Source organism: Coffea arabica, chromosome 8e (assembly GCF_036785885.1).
Source record: "Coffea arabica cultivar ET-39 chromosome 8e, Coffea Arabica ET-39 HiFi, whole genome shotgun sequence".
In the NCBI taxonomy this organism is placed as follows: domain Eukaryota; kingdom Viridiplantae; phylum Streptophyta; class Magnoliopsida; order Gentianales; family Rubiaceae; genus Coffea; species Coffea arabica.
Genome location: NC_092324.1, coordinates 3,051,913 through 3,067,357, shown reverse-complemented (window position 1 = coordinate 3,067,357; position 15,445 = coordinate 3,051,913). Strand labels below are relative to the sequence as shown.

At 34.1% G+C, this 15,445-nt stretch overlaps 2 protein-coding genes across 3 annotated transcripts; one reads left to right on the top strand and one right to left on the bottom strand.

Moving 5' to 3' along the window:
- Positions 1-319: 319 nt before the first annotated feature.
- LOC113703130 (29 kDa ribonucleoprotein A, chloroplastic-like) lies at positions 320-5,654 on the bottom strand. 2 transcript variants are annotated; one of them, XM_027224389.2, is made up of 5 exons: positions 5,195-5,654; positions 4,785-4,883; positions 2,463-2,750; positions 2,239-2,331; positions 320-783 (listed from the first exon to the last, which is right to left on the bottom strand). In XM_027224389.2, exons 1-4 carry the CDS (start codon positions 5,570-5,572, stop codon positions 2,245-2,247), a joined length of 852 nt encoding a protein of 283 aa, XP_027080190.1. In that variant the 5' UTR covers positions 5,573-5,654; the 3' UTR covers positions 320-783; positions 2,239-2,244. The 2 variants fall into 2 exon arrangements, with proteins under 2 accessions (XP_027080190.1, XP_027080189.1); XM_027224388.2 differs by lacking the exon at positions 2,239-2,331 and having other exon boundaries at positions 5,195-5,652.
- Positions 5,655-9,602: 3,948 nt separating this feature from the next.
- Positions 9,603-12,070, top strand: LOC113703394 (protein TORNADO 2-like). The gene is made up of 2 exons (XM_027224742.2): positions 9,603-10,249; positions 11,573-12,070. Exons 1-2 carry the CDS (start codon positions 9,752-9,754, stop codon positions 11,882-11,884), a joined length of 810 nt encoding a protein of 269 aa, XP_027080543.2. The 5' UTR covers positions 9,603-9,751; the 3' UTR covers positions 11,885-12,070.
- Positions 12,071-15,445: the final 3,375 nt, after the last annotated feature.

Sequence of the window (15,445 nt, the reverse complement as noted above, 5' to 3'; positions counted from 1 at the left end):
GCTTTATTAAGTCCTTGAAAGAAAAAAATGAATTAAACTTGATTGGTTTTGAACTTAGCATGACTCGATGTTTGATGCCTCGGTCTTTTGCATATCGAATGGAAAAAAAGATCGTAGGCATCATTCAACTTACCACCCCATTCGGAGGTCGAATTTTGAAATTATTGGTTTCTTCAAACCAAATTTAAACAATTGATTTGAAGTCCTTACACCTTGTATTTGTGTTTTTTTTTTTTTGGGAAAAATAGGTCAACTCACTGGCTATCTTTTCATTGCCTCACAATAGCATATCAATGGAACTTCTAGGATTCACCAAGGCTAAAGTAAGAAAAGTCTCATTTATTTGCAAGTAATTGCTATGGAGATTTCACAATCATATTTGTGTACACAAACTATGTGCCTAGTATTGAGCTGCCACAAGATTCATGATTGTACAATTTCTACGTTGCTAAGACTGTATAGTGTAAAATCTGCAGGGAGAATATCATACAACAGACGAAGGCCATTACAGACTGCTAGCTTGAGTACTTACAGAGTATAATCTAAGGAAATGCAAAAACGTAGATGATGGTGCTCCTGGCTGCTCATATACAGGATAAGAGGAAGAACATCAACTTAACTTGTAATTTTCCTCTTCTGTCTGCAAGCACCATCATCAAAGCCAGAATCAGTGTGAAGCTATTGATCCGCAGGTTGTTCCTCGGTCGTTTCTTCCACTTCATTTTCAGATTCGTCATCATTCTTTTGACTGAACTTCAATTTTATAGGTCTGCCCAACAGCTCCTACAAAATGGAAATCGAAGATGACAAATAATGTAATGAACTCGTGCCAAAAAATTATGTAGAGCATAGAGAATTAACACCATAAATTAATGTGTTACATAGAATTAAAGAATTCATGCCAAAGAATCATGTTTCACACGGAGAGACAATTGTTGATCACCCTGCCAGTGTTGCAGATGTATATACATTGGAGGGAAGTGAAGATTAGCAGCAATAAAACTGTAATCTGAGCACTATAAAATTACCAAGGAAAATGAAATGAAAGCATAGAGGTGAATAAAACTAATTTGCCAGTAAGATACCATTTCATAAACAATTACAGGTGTAACCCTTAATACAAATCATTGGAAATGTTGAAAGCTAGTGAGTTTCTCTATGAAGAATCTCCAGTAAGCAGAACTCTCAGTAAGGGTTATTATCAGACAAGCAGGGACCAAAAGCATATCCCCAAAGTCCATATTTCTACAATTTGCACTGCATAAAAGTTTATGTACCCAAAGATTTCTGCCATGAGATGTGCAGATTGTGCACAATTAGAATATAGAAAACGTGTATTCTCATCAACTTCAGGACTTAGCAAAACCTTCTAATAAAATGCTAAGCATATACACTAGTTTATTCCTCTTTTTACTCCTGGCCCCACTTAATGCACTAAAACGACCAGAAATACATCCAAAATCAGTTTCTTCTTCCTTTTGACATCATCTTTCAAAATGCTAATTCCACTTGATGCTTCTCAACATACACAGACCCAAAAGGAGTGTCCATGCTCCTAATATCCACTACTTAGTTGTTCAATCTGACAATCTGTTTGTGATGGTTAATTGGCTATTTACTGAAGAACCCAACGTCCTTCAGGTACACTCTATATTGAAATATATAAATTATGTAATACACATACTAGGGTTACTTCGACAGCCTTGTACAAAATTTAGAGAAGGTGCTACGCTTAGTAGGCTCAATAGGCATTGGCTCATGGAATTTCTGTAGACTGTTGGATATGTAAAAAGTCTTTAGCAGCGAGTACAAAAGATTGCAATAAAAAGTAAGTACCACTTGTTATTCAAGTGTATATTGTTGGGTATCTACAAAATCTGTAACAGTGAGATGCACAAAAGGGTGCAATAATACTTGAAGATAAAACCAAGTTTGGGTATCTTGAACATCATCCAACTCGTCATGTTAAAAGCTAAATATCACTTGTTATTCCTTCCTTGAAGACATGATCACCTTATACACTCCTACCATCCACCAATGAAACTACTAACTCTTAACTACATCAGTAATCCCTTTAGTTAAGTACATCATACTCTCCATTTCAAATCCTGCACATGCATACTTAAAACTCCTCTAGTTTAGATCTTTAGTTTCCAATATTTGGATATCCCAATCAACGTCTCAAATAATCAAATTACTTGTGTTCCTGATATTGATTCTAACATCTTTCTAACTTACCATGAGCTACCGATATACATGCCCACTCTCTGCTAGAGGATTGTACCAAGACAAACTGATATGCAGTTTGGAGAAGATGGAGTTCTTTGAAGGCTGTAGACATGCATAAAATTATGTCACAAAAAAATAATTGTTTCCACACCAAACAATTCTGTGAACCCCATTGTCAAGTCAGCTGAAAGAAAGTCAACCAAATAGAAGCAGAAATAGTTTATTGTTAATACCTTGCCCTCCAAAGAAGACATTGCAGCTTCTGCTTCCTCCTTTGTGGCAAATGAGATAAAACCATACCCAGCAGATCGTCCTGAAGGACTATCGAAGACAACCCTAACCGAAACTGGACTGTAGGCAGAGAAGAATTCTTTCAGGTGGCTAGACCTCACCTTCCAGGCAAGATTGGATGCATACAGCTTATGGCGGGTCTCACCACGGGAAGGAACCTCAGGAGGTGAACGTGAGGGTTTCTTGAATCTCTTTGCAAGCTCTACCCTGATAATCCTACCAGACAATTCCTGTGCCACAAAACATAACATAAATAAAATACTGGGACAGATGTTGTTAGAGATCTTTCTTCTGTTTGAACTCATGAACACATATATATTCAAACAGAAACACCAAAGGAAATGGGGAAAGGCGTGTATTTGCCTTCAGTCTTTCTCAAGGTCAATGAGCAAATATATCTTCTTTTGAAGGTTACTTGGTGTCATTTATAACATTAACGAAGACAAAATAATTACACAGAAATCTTTCGACCCCTAAAATACTACTTTCTTCAAAGCCCCTGCTCAAAAATATTACAACTAAAAGAAACCAAGCACAATGATGGCCACCTTGAATCCTCAGGAATTTGCTCTCTATTCTGAAGAAGGTCTTTGATGAAATCATCAACGCGGCTTACCACCAATCATAAGCTGCAGCCTTGAAGTGATTGACACTTTGTCAAAGACACAATAAAAGCCTTTATCATACCCTCTTAGAGTGCCACAATTCAGTTAGCAGAAGATGCATGGGCGTGCACGCATATTCTTTGTCATTCCCTATCCTTATAGTATTGATCATTTCTTCTATTTTTGCTACAAATCTATACCCTCATTTGTAGTTTCTTACAATCTACTTCCTGAAGGTTTAGTCATGCTTATTACCATGTTCAAATGGAAGGACAGATGAAAAAGGGGACTTATTGCTGAAGCACGGAAGAATCACCTTTAGCAACCAGAGTACTTGTAGAACTTGCCAGGCAGAAAAACCCCAGGCCAGTGCCAACTGGTACATCTTCCTCAAGAAAATTAAGACAGCAAAGGATTTCCAAGGACTCCCCCACATTTATATTTCCTCGCTGTACATTATGCTACTAGATCACTTAAAGATAGCCCTTTATACATCCCTTTTTTCATTGACATAAAGTCACAAGCAAAGAATTCAAACTTGTAAAAAGTTGTAATTAGTGTATCCCATGGTATACCCTGGCAAAATGACTAAAGACATCGAGTACTAAAGGAAAATTATCAAAAATAATAGTTGTTATCAATTAGGTTGGATGTTTTCAATGCGATTTTTCCTAAAAAAATTTTGCATAGCCATTTGAAATATAGATGATATTGGACTTTAATCAGAAAGAAGTAAATAAGAATTCATTTCTTTAGAGCTTAGAAGGTCATTGCTCCAGTGAAAAGTGAAAGAACAATTTAAATTCATAGTTGACAGTCAATAAGAAAACCATTATCGATTAAAAATAATCAGCATGTTTCCTTAAGATAGCCAGCACAAAAGCAATGTTGATGGTTTACAGCCTCTGCAGATTTGAAGATATATCTTACATTACGTAATTTTTGACAAACATTACCAGTCTCTCACTTGAACCAGGAAAATTATATCAGTATTCACAAGTCTCCGGAGATGAGAATATTAATATCATTTGGATGGAAAACTTGTGGAGAAAAGAAGGGATATCAAGGGAAAATATTTATCAACATTCTTCAAGTATTTTGCAAGGGGGTGACAAGGAAATAACTTTCTCTGGTGTTTTTTTGGGGGAGGGGGGGGGGTGCGAGGTTAAAGATGTGTATCCATGATCTGTAATTGTGTTCTGTCCTATTTTCTGCCCCAACAGTATCCAACAAAAGTTTTCCTTTCTCATCTTTCTTTTCCTCTTATTAGACTTTTCATTTTGCTTATATTATAACATGCATCACAAATACAATTTTAGAACTTAAGATGAAGGCACAACTCATCAAATCCAGCTATAGATGAGTATCTTATATGCAGCTAGAATTACACCTTAAAGATTCAAATATCATTGACTAACGAAGCAAAACTACCATTTTCTCACATTATTGGAAGTCAGATATGTAAATATCAACAAAATTGCTCCAATACTCTTACCCATCACTTTGCGCAAATACACACTCATTCCCCCACTCAATCACAATTATTTCCTTATCCTTTCGACTCTGATAACAAACACATTGTGCTATACATCTAGTAAACCATTAAAGGACACTGATAATAGACAATAATCAGAAAATTTAGTTTCCAAAACAACTCACATGAGAGTCAAATTTCTTAATAGCAGCCTGAGCCTCTTCCCCAGAAGCCATTGTCACAAATGCAAAGCCCCTGTTTTTACCATCTTTCTGCTTTATAATCTGCCACATCCAAGAAAAACAAAAACCACTACTCAAAATCACTTCTTCAACAAATGCATCCAAGAAAAAACAGAAAACACGATTCAAAATGACTCCTTTAACAAATTCATCGAGATAAACAGGACCCACCATTCAAAAATAACTTCATTAACAAATTATGCAGGACAAACAAAACCCACGATTTAATCTCACTTCAATAACAAATTCAGACCCAAAAGAAAAAAGAACCACCAACTAAAATCACTTCTTCAACTTCAACAAATTCATCCAAAGTAAGTTCTTTAACAGAAATATCCCACTCATGGAAGTACCTCAACATCAGTAACAGTGCCACATTCAGCAAAGAGGTTCTTAATATCAGCAACGGTGAAGGACCATGGCAAATTTAGCACAAAAAGCTTTCTTTTCTGATTGGTTTGTGGGGCTGACTCTGTTTTCTCTTCGGATGGCTCTGTTTTTTCTTCTACTGTAACAACTTCTTCAATTGTGGAGGTTGAGCATATTTGGAACCTTGGTTTTCTTGCGGAGTGCAGTGGAGGGAGGGGATATAGTGGGCGTTTCGAGGAAAAAGGAAGGGCACAGGTGGAAATGGGAAGTTTAAGGAAGTGCAAAGAGCATTTAGGGGAAGTTGACGGGAGCGAAGAGGAAGAAGAAAGTATGGAGAATGCTGCTGCTTCAATTGCAGCCATTGCTGCTGAGTGCTGACTGAATGAAGGAACCGTCGGAGAAGATGGTTTCCAGAGATTTTTCTGTTGAAAGATAACCTCTCAATTCCCAAAGCAGATCATGCAAATTAATTTGGTTTGGGCTGACAAGAGACCAGGCTGCCAAACTGATGGGCTTGTAACTATATTTCAGCTTAGGCCCAATCCTTCTACAAATATTTCCTTTGTTAATTCTTTTTAGAAAAAAGAAAGTACATGTTTGATGTTCTTGTTGATGTAGTTCATGCTAAAAAACAGAAGATATATATATATATATATATATATGAATTAATCATTCTTACACTAAAGGTAAATATACATGCAGAATGCATGTCACGTGTATAAAATTTTTGACGTTCAAAAATTAAGGACAGTTTGAAAACCTTACAAGTTAAGGACATTCATTGCACGCCTCTTCTATTTCAATATATTTTTTTATTTGTGCAACAAATGAGTTAAATGATATGTTTTTTGTTAAATTCCTCTATTTTAAGGGTACAGTTACATATTTATGAAGAATTCTTTTAGGAAAAGCAAATAGTAGTGGCCTTGCAAGAAAAAGAAAGGGCAGAAAAAGGAAGGAAGTGACTCTAGTGAAAAAGAATGAGAAGAGCAAGCGGATTCTAACTGTCTTGTTTAGATCGGATATGGAAGGAAAAAAGAAATAGTAAATTTTATATACGATGACGGTATATACACTATTATGGTTAGATATAAAACACATATGTAAAATTTGAGTTTCAAATTCAAATTCGGATTACATGTCATGCATATAATGGTAAACGTATATACACTGTCAGTGTATAAAAAATTAATTCAAAAAAAACACTAAAGGTATTGATTGGATCAGGGTAGGAATCACTGTGTTTGTTACGAATTGGAATATTGTTTAAAACATTCCTCACATTTTAATAAATTGTTTTGTCCTTCATTTCTAAAATAGTAATTTTATATCCTTTATAAAATCAAATCGATAAAATTTAATTCTAACCTAAGTTTTCAATTACCTTTTACCCTGAATCCATCACATAACTCGTATATGGTCATTTTTCTAGGAGCAAAAAGGTTAGAGCCAATTTGTAGTTAAACAAATGATCCAATCCATATTTATTTTTACTTGTAAAAAAGTAGGATTTAATCTGAATCATATTTATTTTCATCAAAAAAATGGGATCTGATCCAATCTATATTCGTTTTTGCTACTAAACAAGTGGAATATGACCTTTTTGTAAATAAAAAATGGCTGCATATGAGTCACGTGGTGGTTTCAGATTTTAAAGTGGTTCGAAACTTAGGTTGGGACCAAATATTGCTAATTTGAATTTGTAAAGAACGTAAAGTTAATATTTTAAAAGTGAAAGACAAAACAATTCATTTAGCGAACTATGAGCAACGTTTTTAACGTTTTCCCTTTTGAATTTGCCCATAATTTAACATAATCTAATTTACCCTCCTTTTAGTTTATTTTCTCCTTTTTAGTTTGATTTATTTGTATTCATCCTTTTATGTTCACGAAAATCTCAAAGATAATAGTATTTCAAAATGAATCGAATATTTTTTATTTTGAAGTTTTTTTAGGAGAAGAAATTAGAACTCGAGAATACAAAAAGCAAATCTTTTAAATAATAGTAAATATTAATAAAATATCTAATATTTAGAGGTTTCAGATATAATTTAAAAAAGTAAGTTTAGATTATAAGGTAGTGTGGAGATTGTATTAAAGATAAATTACATTAATGATAAATATGAAAAAATACAAGGATATTTCAAAAAAAAATTTAACATTTTCATTGATCTTGGTTTAATGGCTTATTTTCCCTCAATGTCTGTCTACTTTTAAACGGAATACAGGCTCATAACAAATAAGGGTTAATTACATTTACCTCCCCTAAGGTTTGACCAAATAACGAATCGATCCCTGAGATTTGATCAAATAACAAAAAGGTCCCTCAACCGTTAGTCTTTGCCGTTGACTGTTAGGGTTAATTACATTTACCCCCTGAGATTTGACCAAATAATGAATCGATCACTAAAATTTGACCAAATAACAGATTCTTCCCCCACACTAACTTCTGTCACTTATATGTAACGGAAATAGCCAAAAGTCTAAATAACCCTTATTGATTTCCATCAAATTTTTGACCTATCGATTTTTGTGTTTTCAGAAAAAAATTTTGGTTAACAGATAAAATTTTGAATCCAACAAATTATTAATTTATTTAACAGATAAAATCATAGTAAATTTTGATAGACCTTGTAATGCAAAATTTGCCATACACGTATTTTGTAATTTGGTGAAATAGAGTGACAAATTTTGGATTACATGGGGTAATACCCATTATCCCATAAAATACCAGTGTTTTACGACTTTTCCCAATTATATGAACAAATTACCTATTTTTTCAAAAAATAATTTATTTAAAAGATAAAGTAAATTTAAAATTTCTAGCGAATAAGAGGGTTGAAAATGTAGTACGCATTTTTTCTTTCCATAATGTACCAGCTCCTTATACTTTTCCTATATTATATAAATGAAGTACCAGATTTCTATTGACATTTTACTCTATTTATTAGTAACCCATTGTAAAACCAAACTAGCAGAAGGCTTTTCTGCACAAAACACTTTGTCATGGCCGATTAAGTAGTCAAAGGATATTTGAGAATCCGGTAATGGTCTCATTTTTGAAAATCATGTCCGTCTCATTTTTGTGGTGGATTGAGTGAACCTTTACATTGCTTCTATAAATTTTCTTTCATCGCTCAATTGTCGGTTTCCTTTTTTCACTCTACTTTTTTTTTCCATTCCTTTCTTTGCTTTTCACATTTTAATTTCTTTTTTGTTTTCTAAGCTTTTCTTCTTTCTTCATTTTCTTTCTTTTGTTCCTTTATGCGCATATTTTATCAAGTTTGATTATTACATGCTTGGTTTTTTTCTTTTATACTGGTTAAAAACTGTTTTATTTAAGTAATAAACTCTTAGTTTAATTCGTTATTATTGAAACCACCTTCGATTTTTTAACGGTAAGTTTTCTCTAACTACAAGTTTTACAAAGAGGGTAAATATGATATTTCATTACTTCTATTTAAGTGTCTTTGACGAGATTACTTAAAAAGGAGGTACATGTAATATTACCACACCACAGGGATTTAAAAGTAGTTTGGTCAAACCACAAGGGAGATAGATGTAATTAATCCTTAAAAATTTGATGGAAATCAATAAGGGTTATTTAGATTTTTGGCTATTTCCGTTACATATAAGTGACAGAAGTTAGTGTGGGGGAGGAATCTGTTATTTGATCAAATTTTAGGGATCGATTCGTTATTTGATCAAATCTCAAGGGGGTAAATGTAATTAACCCTAACAGTCAACGGCAAAGACTAACGGTTGAGGGACCTTTTTGTTATTTGGTCAAATCTCAGGGATCGATTCGTCAAACCTCAGGGGAGGTAAATGTAATTAACCCAACAAATAATTAGACTTAATCCCTTCCTTTCTTTCCCTATTCTTTCCTTTTCCTCCTAAAAACTCAATCAAAACATCTTTTCATTTCCTTGCTTTTCCTATTCCTCCTATTCCCTCCACCTCTTAATTATAGGTAAAGGATTTCACCAATCGAAGTGCACTACGTTTAAATATTTTTGTAGGATACAAAGATAGAGACATATGAGCCAGGTGATTTTAGTTCTTCATTCTTTTCTTTAGCATAATTAACTTTTTTACCCCAAGCAATCGTAGATCTAATTCAGCGAAAAGATGCCACAGTGTGTATGGAGCCCGAGGCATCTGAAGCACAAAGTCTTCGTTGTACCCAACATTATGACAGAGCACAAGTTTCTATTTCTACTCATGAGAGAGGAATTTCTTCTTTCTTTTACTTTTGTTTTCTTTACAACTATTCCCTTTTAAAAAGTTAAACTAAAGTGATTGAACGTTTGGTCCAAGAGCTCATAACCCTATTTACATCTATGATTCATTTGCTTTAGTAGCTTTCATCCTTCCAAGGAAAAGAACAAAAACTAGTACTAGTGACTTGCAAATCAAAATCTCTATCTTGTCTACTTAGTTTCCTGTTCTTCCTCCATCCTTACTCTTCTCAGCCAAACCCCCCCCCCCAAAAAAAAAAAAAAAAAAAAGGACTTAGCATTTCTTCCTTCTTCAAAGAAATGGCACTAAGCAATAATGTTATTGGTTGCATAAACTTTGTTGCAATGCTTCTTTCAATCCCCATCATCGGTGCTGGAATCTGGCTAGCAACAGAACCAGACAATTCCTGTGTAAAACTTCTTCAATGGCCAGTGATTATCTTGGGAGTTCTGATTTTGATTGTGGCTCTTGCGGGTTTTATTGGAGGGTTTTGGAGGATTCCATGGCTTCTTATTTTGTACCTCATTGCTATGCTCGTTCTCATAGTTTTGCTTGCTTGTTTGGTGGTTTTTATCTATATGGTTACCATCAGAGGCTCTGGCCGGCCTGCAACAAACCGAGCTTATTTGGAATATCATCTTGATGACTTCTCCGGATGGCTTCGAAGAAGAGTTCAAAGCTCTTATAAATGGGACAGAATAAGAAGTTGCCTTAGCTCTTCTAGCATGTGTGCTGAGTTGAACCAAAGTTATCGTATGCCTCAAGATTTCTTCAATGCACATCTTAGTCCCTTACAGGTAATTTCAAGAACTTCATTTTCTTGCTTAAAAATTTACTTCTGATCATTTTTTGGTTCTATGGCGAAATGTTGCATGGTTGGACATTAAAACTGATAATATTGTTCAAAAGTTTAACTACCAAATGTGTGTACTCAAGTAACATATGGTCCATATTTCTTTGCAATAAAAAAAAAGAAGAAGAAGAAGAAGAGGAGGATCAACAAAGTTTTTAATTTTTTTGGTCTTTATTTTCCTTTTCTTTTTGGTTTTTAAGCATTGCATACTTGCTTATTTCCAAAAAAAAAAAAGAAAAGAGGATTAACAAGGATTTGATCTTTATTTTTGCTTTTATTTTCCCTTTTTTGTTTTGGGATTTTGAATTTACCTGCTTACTTCAGCATTTTTGTTTGAAAGGTGAGGTAACAGTAGTGGATTTCTGTTACACCATCCTCCAGATTTGCTCTTTTTACATTCTTCAAATATTAAAGCTGCTGATACCTTCTTCCACTAAAAATGTTAAAAGGATCAATGACTCAAACCTAATATAAAAACTTATCATGAAAGAAAAGTGATTAGTAGGGATCATTTCTTTTTTATTTCACACGTATGCTTTAGCATCTAAAGTATTCTTAGAGTGCTTTCTATGTCAAACAAGGTTTTTACTTTGTCGGTACAGAAAAGAATTAATAGCATCATAAAGCTTAGAATAGTGAAGATTCTTCCACACAACAATTTAGGACCTCAATAGTTAAAGCCACAAATAGCTGCTAACAGTTGAATAGAAAGATTAATAAAAAACAAAGCCTAAATCAAGATTAGGTTTTGTTACTACACTACTTTTAAAACAAAAGAATAAGACACATTGTGTAAAAATTTGAGTTTTTGTTTCTGCAAATTTTATTTTTGCAATTGCATGAATCTAAATTCTTAAGTTACAAAATGTTACATTTACATAAGAAACATGAGTGAGAAAAAATTTTACATGTTAACCATTAGGATCCGTTTAGTGGTCAAGGGAGGATTTTTATAGTTTTTTCTACCATCAAATTTAAGATTCAAATCTCAATAGTTAGGAGTGAGAAGAGAGTGGACCTATGGGGAAGGATGGGAGGCTAAAAAATAAAAATAAAAACTTGAAAAAAAAAATTTCCTACGTGTTTATACACAAGGGTTTTAAGTTCAATTTTTATCTTTTATATTTTTTCCTGTCAATCATGAAGCCCCTAATTAATCATGTGTGAAAATGGGTTTATATACACACACACACACACACATATATATATATATATACCCGCTAGGAATGATTCACCTTTAATCTTTTTCTTGATATTCCATTTACAGTCAGGCTGCTGTAAACCTCCAACACAATGCGGCTACACATTTGTGAACCCAACATACTGGATTAGTCCAATAGACACAGCAGCAGACATGGATTGCCTTCAATGGAGCAATGAGCAAACACAACTTTGCTACTCATGCGATTCATGCAAAGCAGGATTATTGGCTAATCTCAAGAAAGAATGGAGAAGAGCAGACATTATATTATTAATCACACTTGTGGGCTTGATTTGGGTTTATTTAATTGGATGTTGTGCTTTTAGGAATGCCAAGACTGAGGACCTGTTTCGCAAATACAAGCAAGGTTATACATAAAAGTGAGATTTGCGATAGGGTTTAGTGGGGTATTTGTTCCTAATTTCTAGCAGTACTATTTGGCTTTTATCTTTTGCTGATGAATCATGGATTTGTGTATTCGAGAAGAACTTTGGGATTGATGTACTGAGGTAATGTCAAAAAGTAATGAATGGTATGGTCAAATCCAAGAAGACTAACGTGATCTGTGGAGGGGCGCCGAAAGTTTTTTTTTTTTTCTTTCCAATTTTCGAAATATTTTATCTCATTTAACAGTGATAGATTTTGCAGAACTGCTGCAGATGCAATTGCCCTGACCATCATTCTTGTTTTGCTGCTCTTGAACTTTCTAGCTCATATTCAGAAGCTGCAAAAGCGGTTTGTTTATATAGATGGTAATACATTTCCTGGAAAACTGATCAGAGGGTTATGAACAGATGAATTAGTTTCTTGATCAGTGTAACAGATGAGATGAGAATCCTGAACAGTCATAATACATACCTTGAATTGTGTATTTGCTGAATATTAAGGGTCTAGTGAGCATGAAACTCTTGGAAAATGTAACGAACAATTGGGGGAAAAAAATCTATCTTTAGCTTTCCAACATAAAGCGTTTAGAATTGTAAAACTTAAAAATTCCTTTTTGTAGTACTTGTACTATTAGTGCATTTGATGATCCCTGCAATTAGCTTATATGTTCATATTTGGCTTATTCGAATTTGAAAATGCTCGATTCTATAGCAAATAAATCTAGTTTGAACACAAGATCAAACTCATTCAATAATCGAGTAGAAAATGCAACTGTTTTTGAACTGGTCGAATAGGCTCATGATAAAAACAAAAACTAAATATAAAAAATATAAATACTCTGCATGTTCTTGGTTTAGGAAACAAAACTTGAATCGTCACAAATAAAGGGTCAAGTGTTGGAGGAATTTGGTTTGTCTATGACCGAATCAGTTAAGTCACTTTGAGAGTTTTTTTTTTAAAAAAAAAAAATTATTAATGCGAAGCCAATTCGTCCATCCTTTATCACCTTGAGAGTTAAAATTTACTATTTGTAATTTTTGATAATTGCCTTGTAACCTGGAGACAGATGCAATAATTGCAATTGCACAATACCTAATACGAATAATCACCAACTGCTAATGGAAATGTTGGATGATATTCCCATAAATTCACTAATTGAAACAGTATAATTACTTCATTTTGGTGCCTTACCCAAGGATGTGATAATTGAGACTCAAACAATGAAGACAATCCAAGAAAGAGCAGCACCAAAACTCTTGGATTGAGACAAGACCTAAACTTCGGAGCACCAATATATTTGAGTCATATTTTGGATGAGAATGTTTCCCATACCCGAGCTCTTGTAACCTACATGTACCACTATATCAATTGATAGCCCATTTAACTTTCCTAAATCACAATAGAAACAAGATCAAGTTGGTTTCTTTACTTTTGTAGTATAACTTCTTGCAAATTGATGAAATTCACTTTATCCCCCCCCAAAAAAAAGTACACCATTTTGTGTATTCAAAAGTACTTTTCTAAACCGGCAATAATTTAGGGTCCCTCCAAAGGTAAAAATCCAGACACTATTATTGGTGGGTACCTCTTTCTTGGAGGGCTTAGAGGCTATTACAGTGAGATAATTCTAGGCGTGGTGATGCCCATCAAGCCTTATCATTTGTAGTTGAATAATTTATGGTTATGTAATAAAATCACTCGCTTGTATGAATTAGCAATTCCTATTTCCTTTAGGCACTTGTAAAGGCCACTACATTCTTCGAATGCAAGCTGCTTCTTGTTTTGGTTTTTCCTCTTGGCTACAAGTAAATGATCGATGCCACTACATTTTAGAAGTTGAGAATTCGAGAATGTTATTCAACATTGGACATATTCATGCCATTAGCATCCCAATTAATCCATCGATAATTTATGAATATCAGATCAGGGATAAGGGAATTTTACTAATGCATTACAACTTCAGTAGGAGATTCAACTAATTACCCGCAAAGACAGATATATCAATCATTAGCCGCTAAGAAACCAGTAATATTCATCAGTTTTCCTGAAGACAGATATAACTAATTTTTCAAATTGCGAAGGCCACGGAAATAGCCAGCAGGGTCACGCTCGAAGACATCCCTGAAGATGTAGTAGTTGCCTCCTGGTGCTTTCATCAGTTTCCTGCTTATCCATGGTAATGCGAATCCAAAAATTTTTGTAACGCCCCAGATTTCCAAAAGTTGAGAAATGCCCCATGCAACTAGACCTAAACCTGCTGCAGAAGCAACTGACTTGATGATCTCTGATCCTTTCATTTTTGTTTTGCTACCCTGAACTTTCTGTCTCATATTCTCGAGCTGCAAGGGCAGTTTGTTTATATAGAAATAAATTGGTAAACCCTTGAAATTGTTGGGAGGGTAATGCAGAGATGAATTAAGTTTCTTGATTAGTGTAAAAGATGAGATGGGTTCAATGAAGAGATGAATTAGTTTCTTGATTGGTGTGAAAGATGAGATGATGTGAATGAAGAGATGAATTAGTTTCTTGATTACCGTAAAGGATGGGCTGATGGTTTATTTCTCCTGCTAGGTAATGATTCAAAGTTTTGCTACTAACCAGTCATAAATACCTCGAATTGTGTACCTCAAACTGCTAAGGACCTCTGGGAAAATGTCAACAGTAACAAAATCTGCACTTAGCTTTGTAACAAAAAGAGGGAAAGGTGGAAAATGTCACTAAACTATTAAAGATGATACAGATTAGTCGTCAAACTTTTTTGCTTGACCACAAACGTCATTAAATTGGCAAAAAGTGGCCACCGAAATCATTTTGTCAAATTCTGTCATAAGACGATTGGTAAATTATTGAAATTTAACAATTTTTTTTTGCCAAATTATATTCGGCAGCCAATAGTTTTAATGGTAGAATTTGACAAAATGATTTCCCTGGCCCGTTTTTGCTGTGATCTTTGTGGCCACAAAAAAAAAAAAAAATCGGTAGCTAATCTGTGTCATACTTAATATTTAGTGACCTTTTTGGCCATCTACTCTAACAAAAAAAATTGTGAAGTATCTTCCTCTGAATTTTGAATACATCTTCCCCACACTAGTCATTGACGCCCTAGTTAACTGTGGCCTTGTTGTCGATTATTTTAGATTTTATAAAATCTGATAAGTAAGTAACTAGAATAATTAATATTAACAAAAGTTACTTTTTAGTAGATTGTGAATTTTAATTTTTTTATTGTTAAAAAAAATCTATAATCCATATATAATAGCAACGAGAACAAAAAATTGTATTATTAAAAGTTATAATTTATGACCAATTCAAATAATTAACCAAGAACAAATCCTTAGTGGGTACATCGAATTGATTTTTTTTTTCCTTTACCTCGACCAAAGCTTGGCCCATTACGACCCTAGTGAAACGTTATTGACCAGAATGATGCAGCCCACACATCATTGCTTTTGTTCTGGGCCAGGGAAAATGAATCTCCCAAAAGGGTTCAGCAACGGGGGATTGTTTTCAGGGTAAGGCCCAGTGAAAATTAATAACCTGGAGAGTCAAGAT

Bases quoted from the DNA above. Each gene is read 5' to 3' on its own strand.
- LOC113703130 (XM_027224388.2), bottom strand. From the start codon at position 5,572: ATGGCTGCAATTGAAGCAGCAGCATTCTCCATACTTTCTTCTTCCTCT. The intron at 4,884-5,194 runs GTACTTCCATGA...TGGATGTGGCAG, and splicing joins GCACTGTTACTGATGTTGAG to ATTATAAAGCAGAAAGATGG. The intron at 784-2,462 runs GTATTAACAATA...TCCATTTTGTAG, and splicing joins TGTCTTCTTTGGAGGGCAAG to GAGCTGTTGGGCAGACCTAT.
- LOC113703394 (XM_027224742.2), top strand. From the start codon at position 9,752: ATGGCACTAAGCAATAATGTTATTGGTTGCATAAACTTTGTTGCAATG. The intron at 10,250-11,572 runs GTAATTTCAAGA...TTCCATTTACAG, and splicing joins CACATCTTAGTCCCTTACAG to TCAGGCTGCTGTAAACCTCC.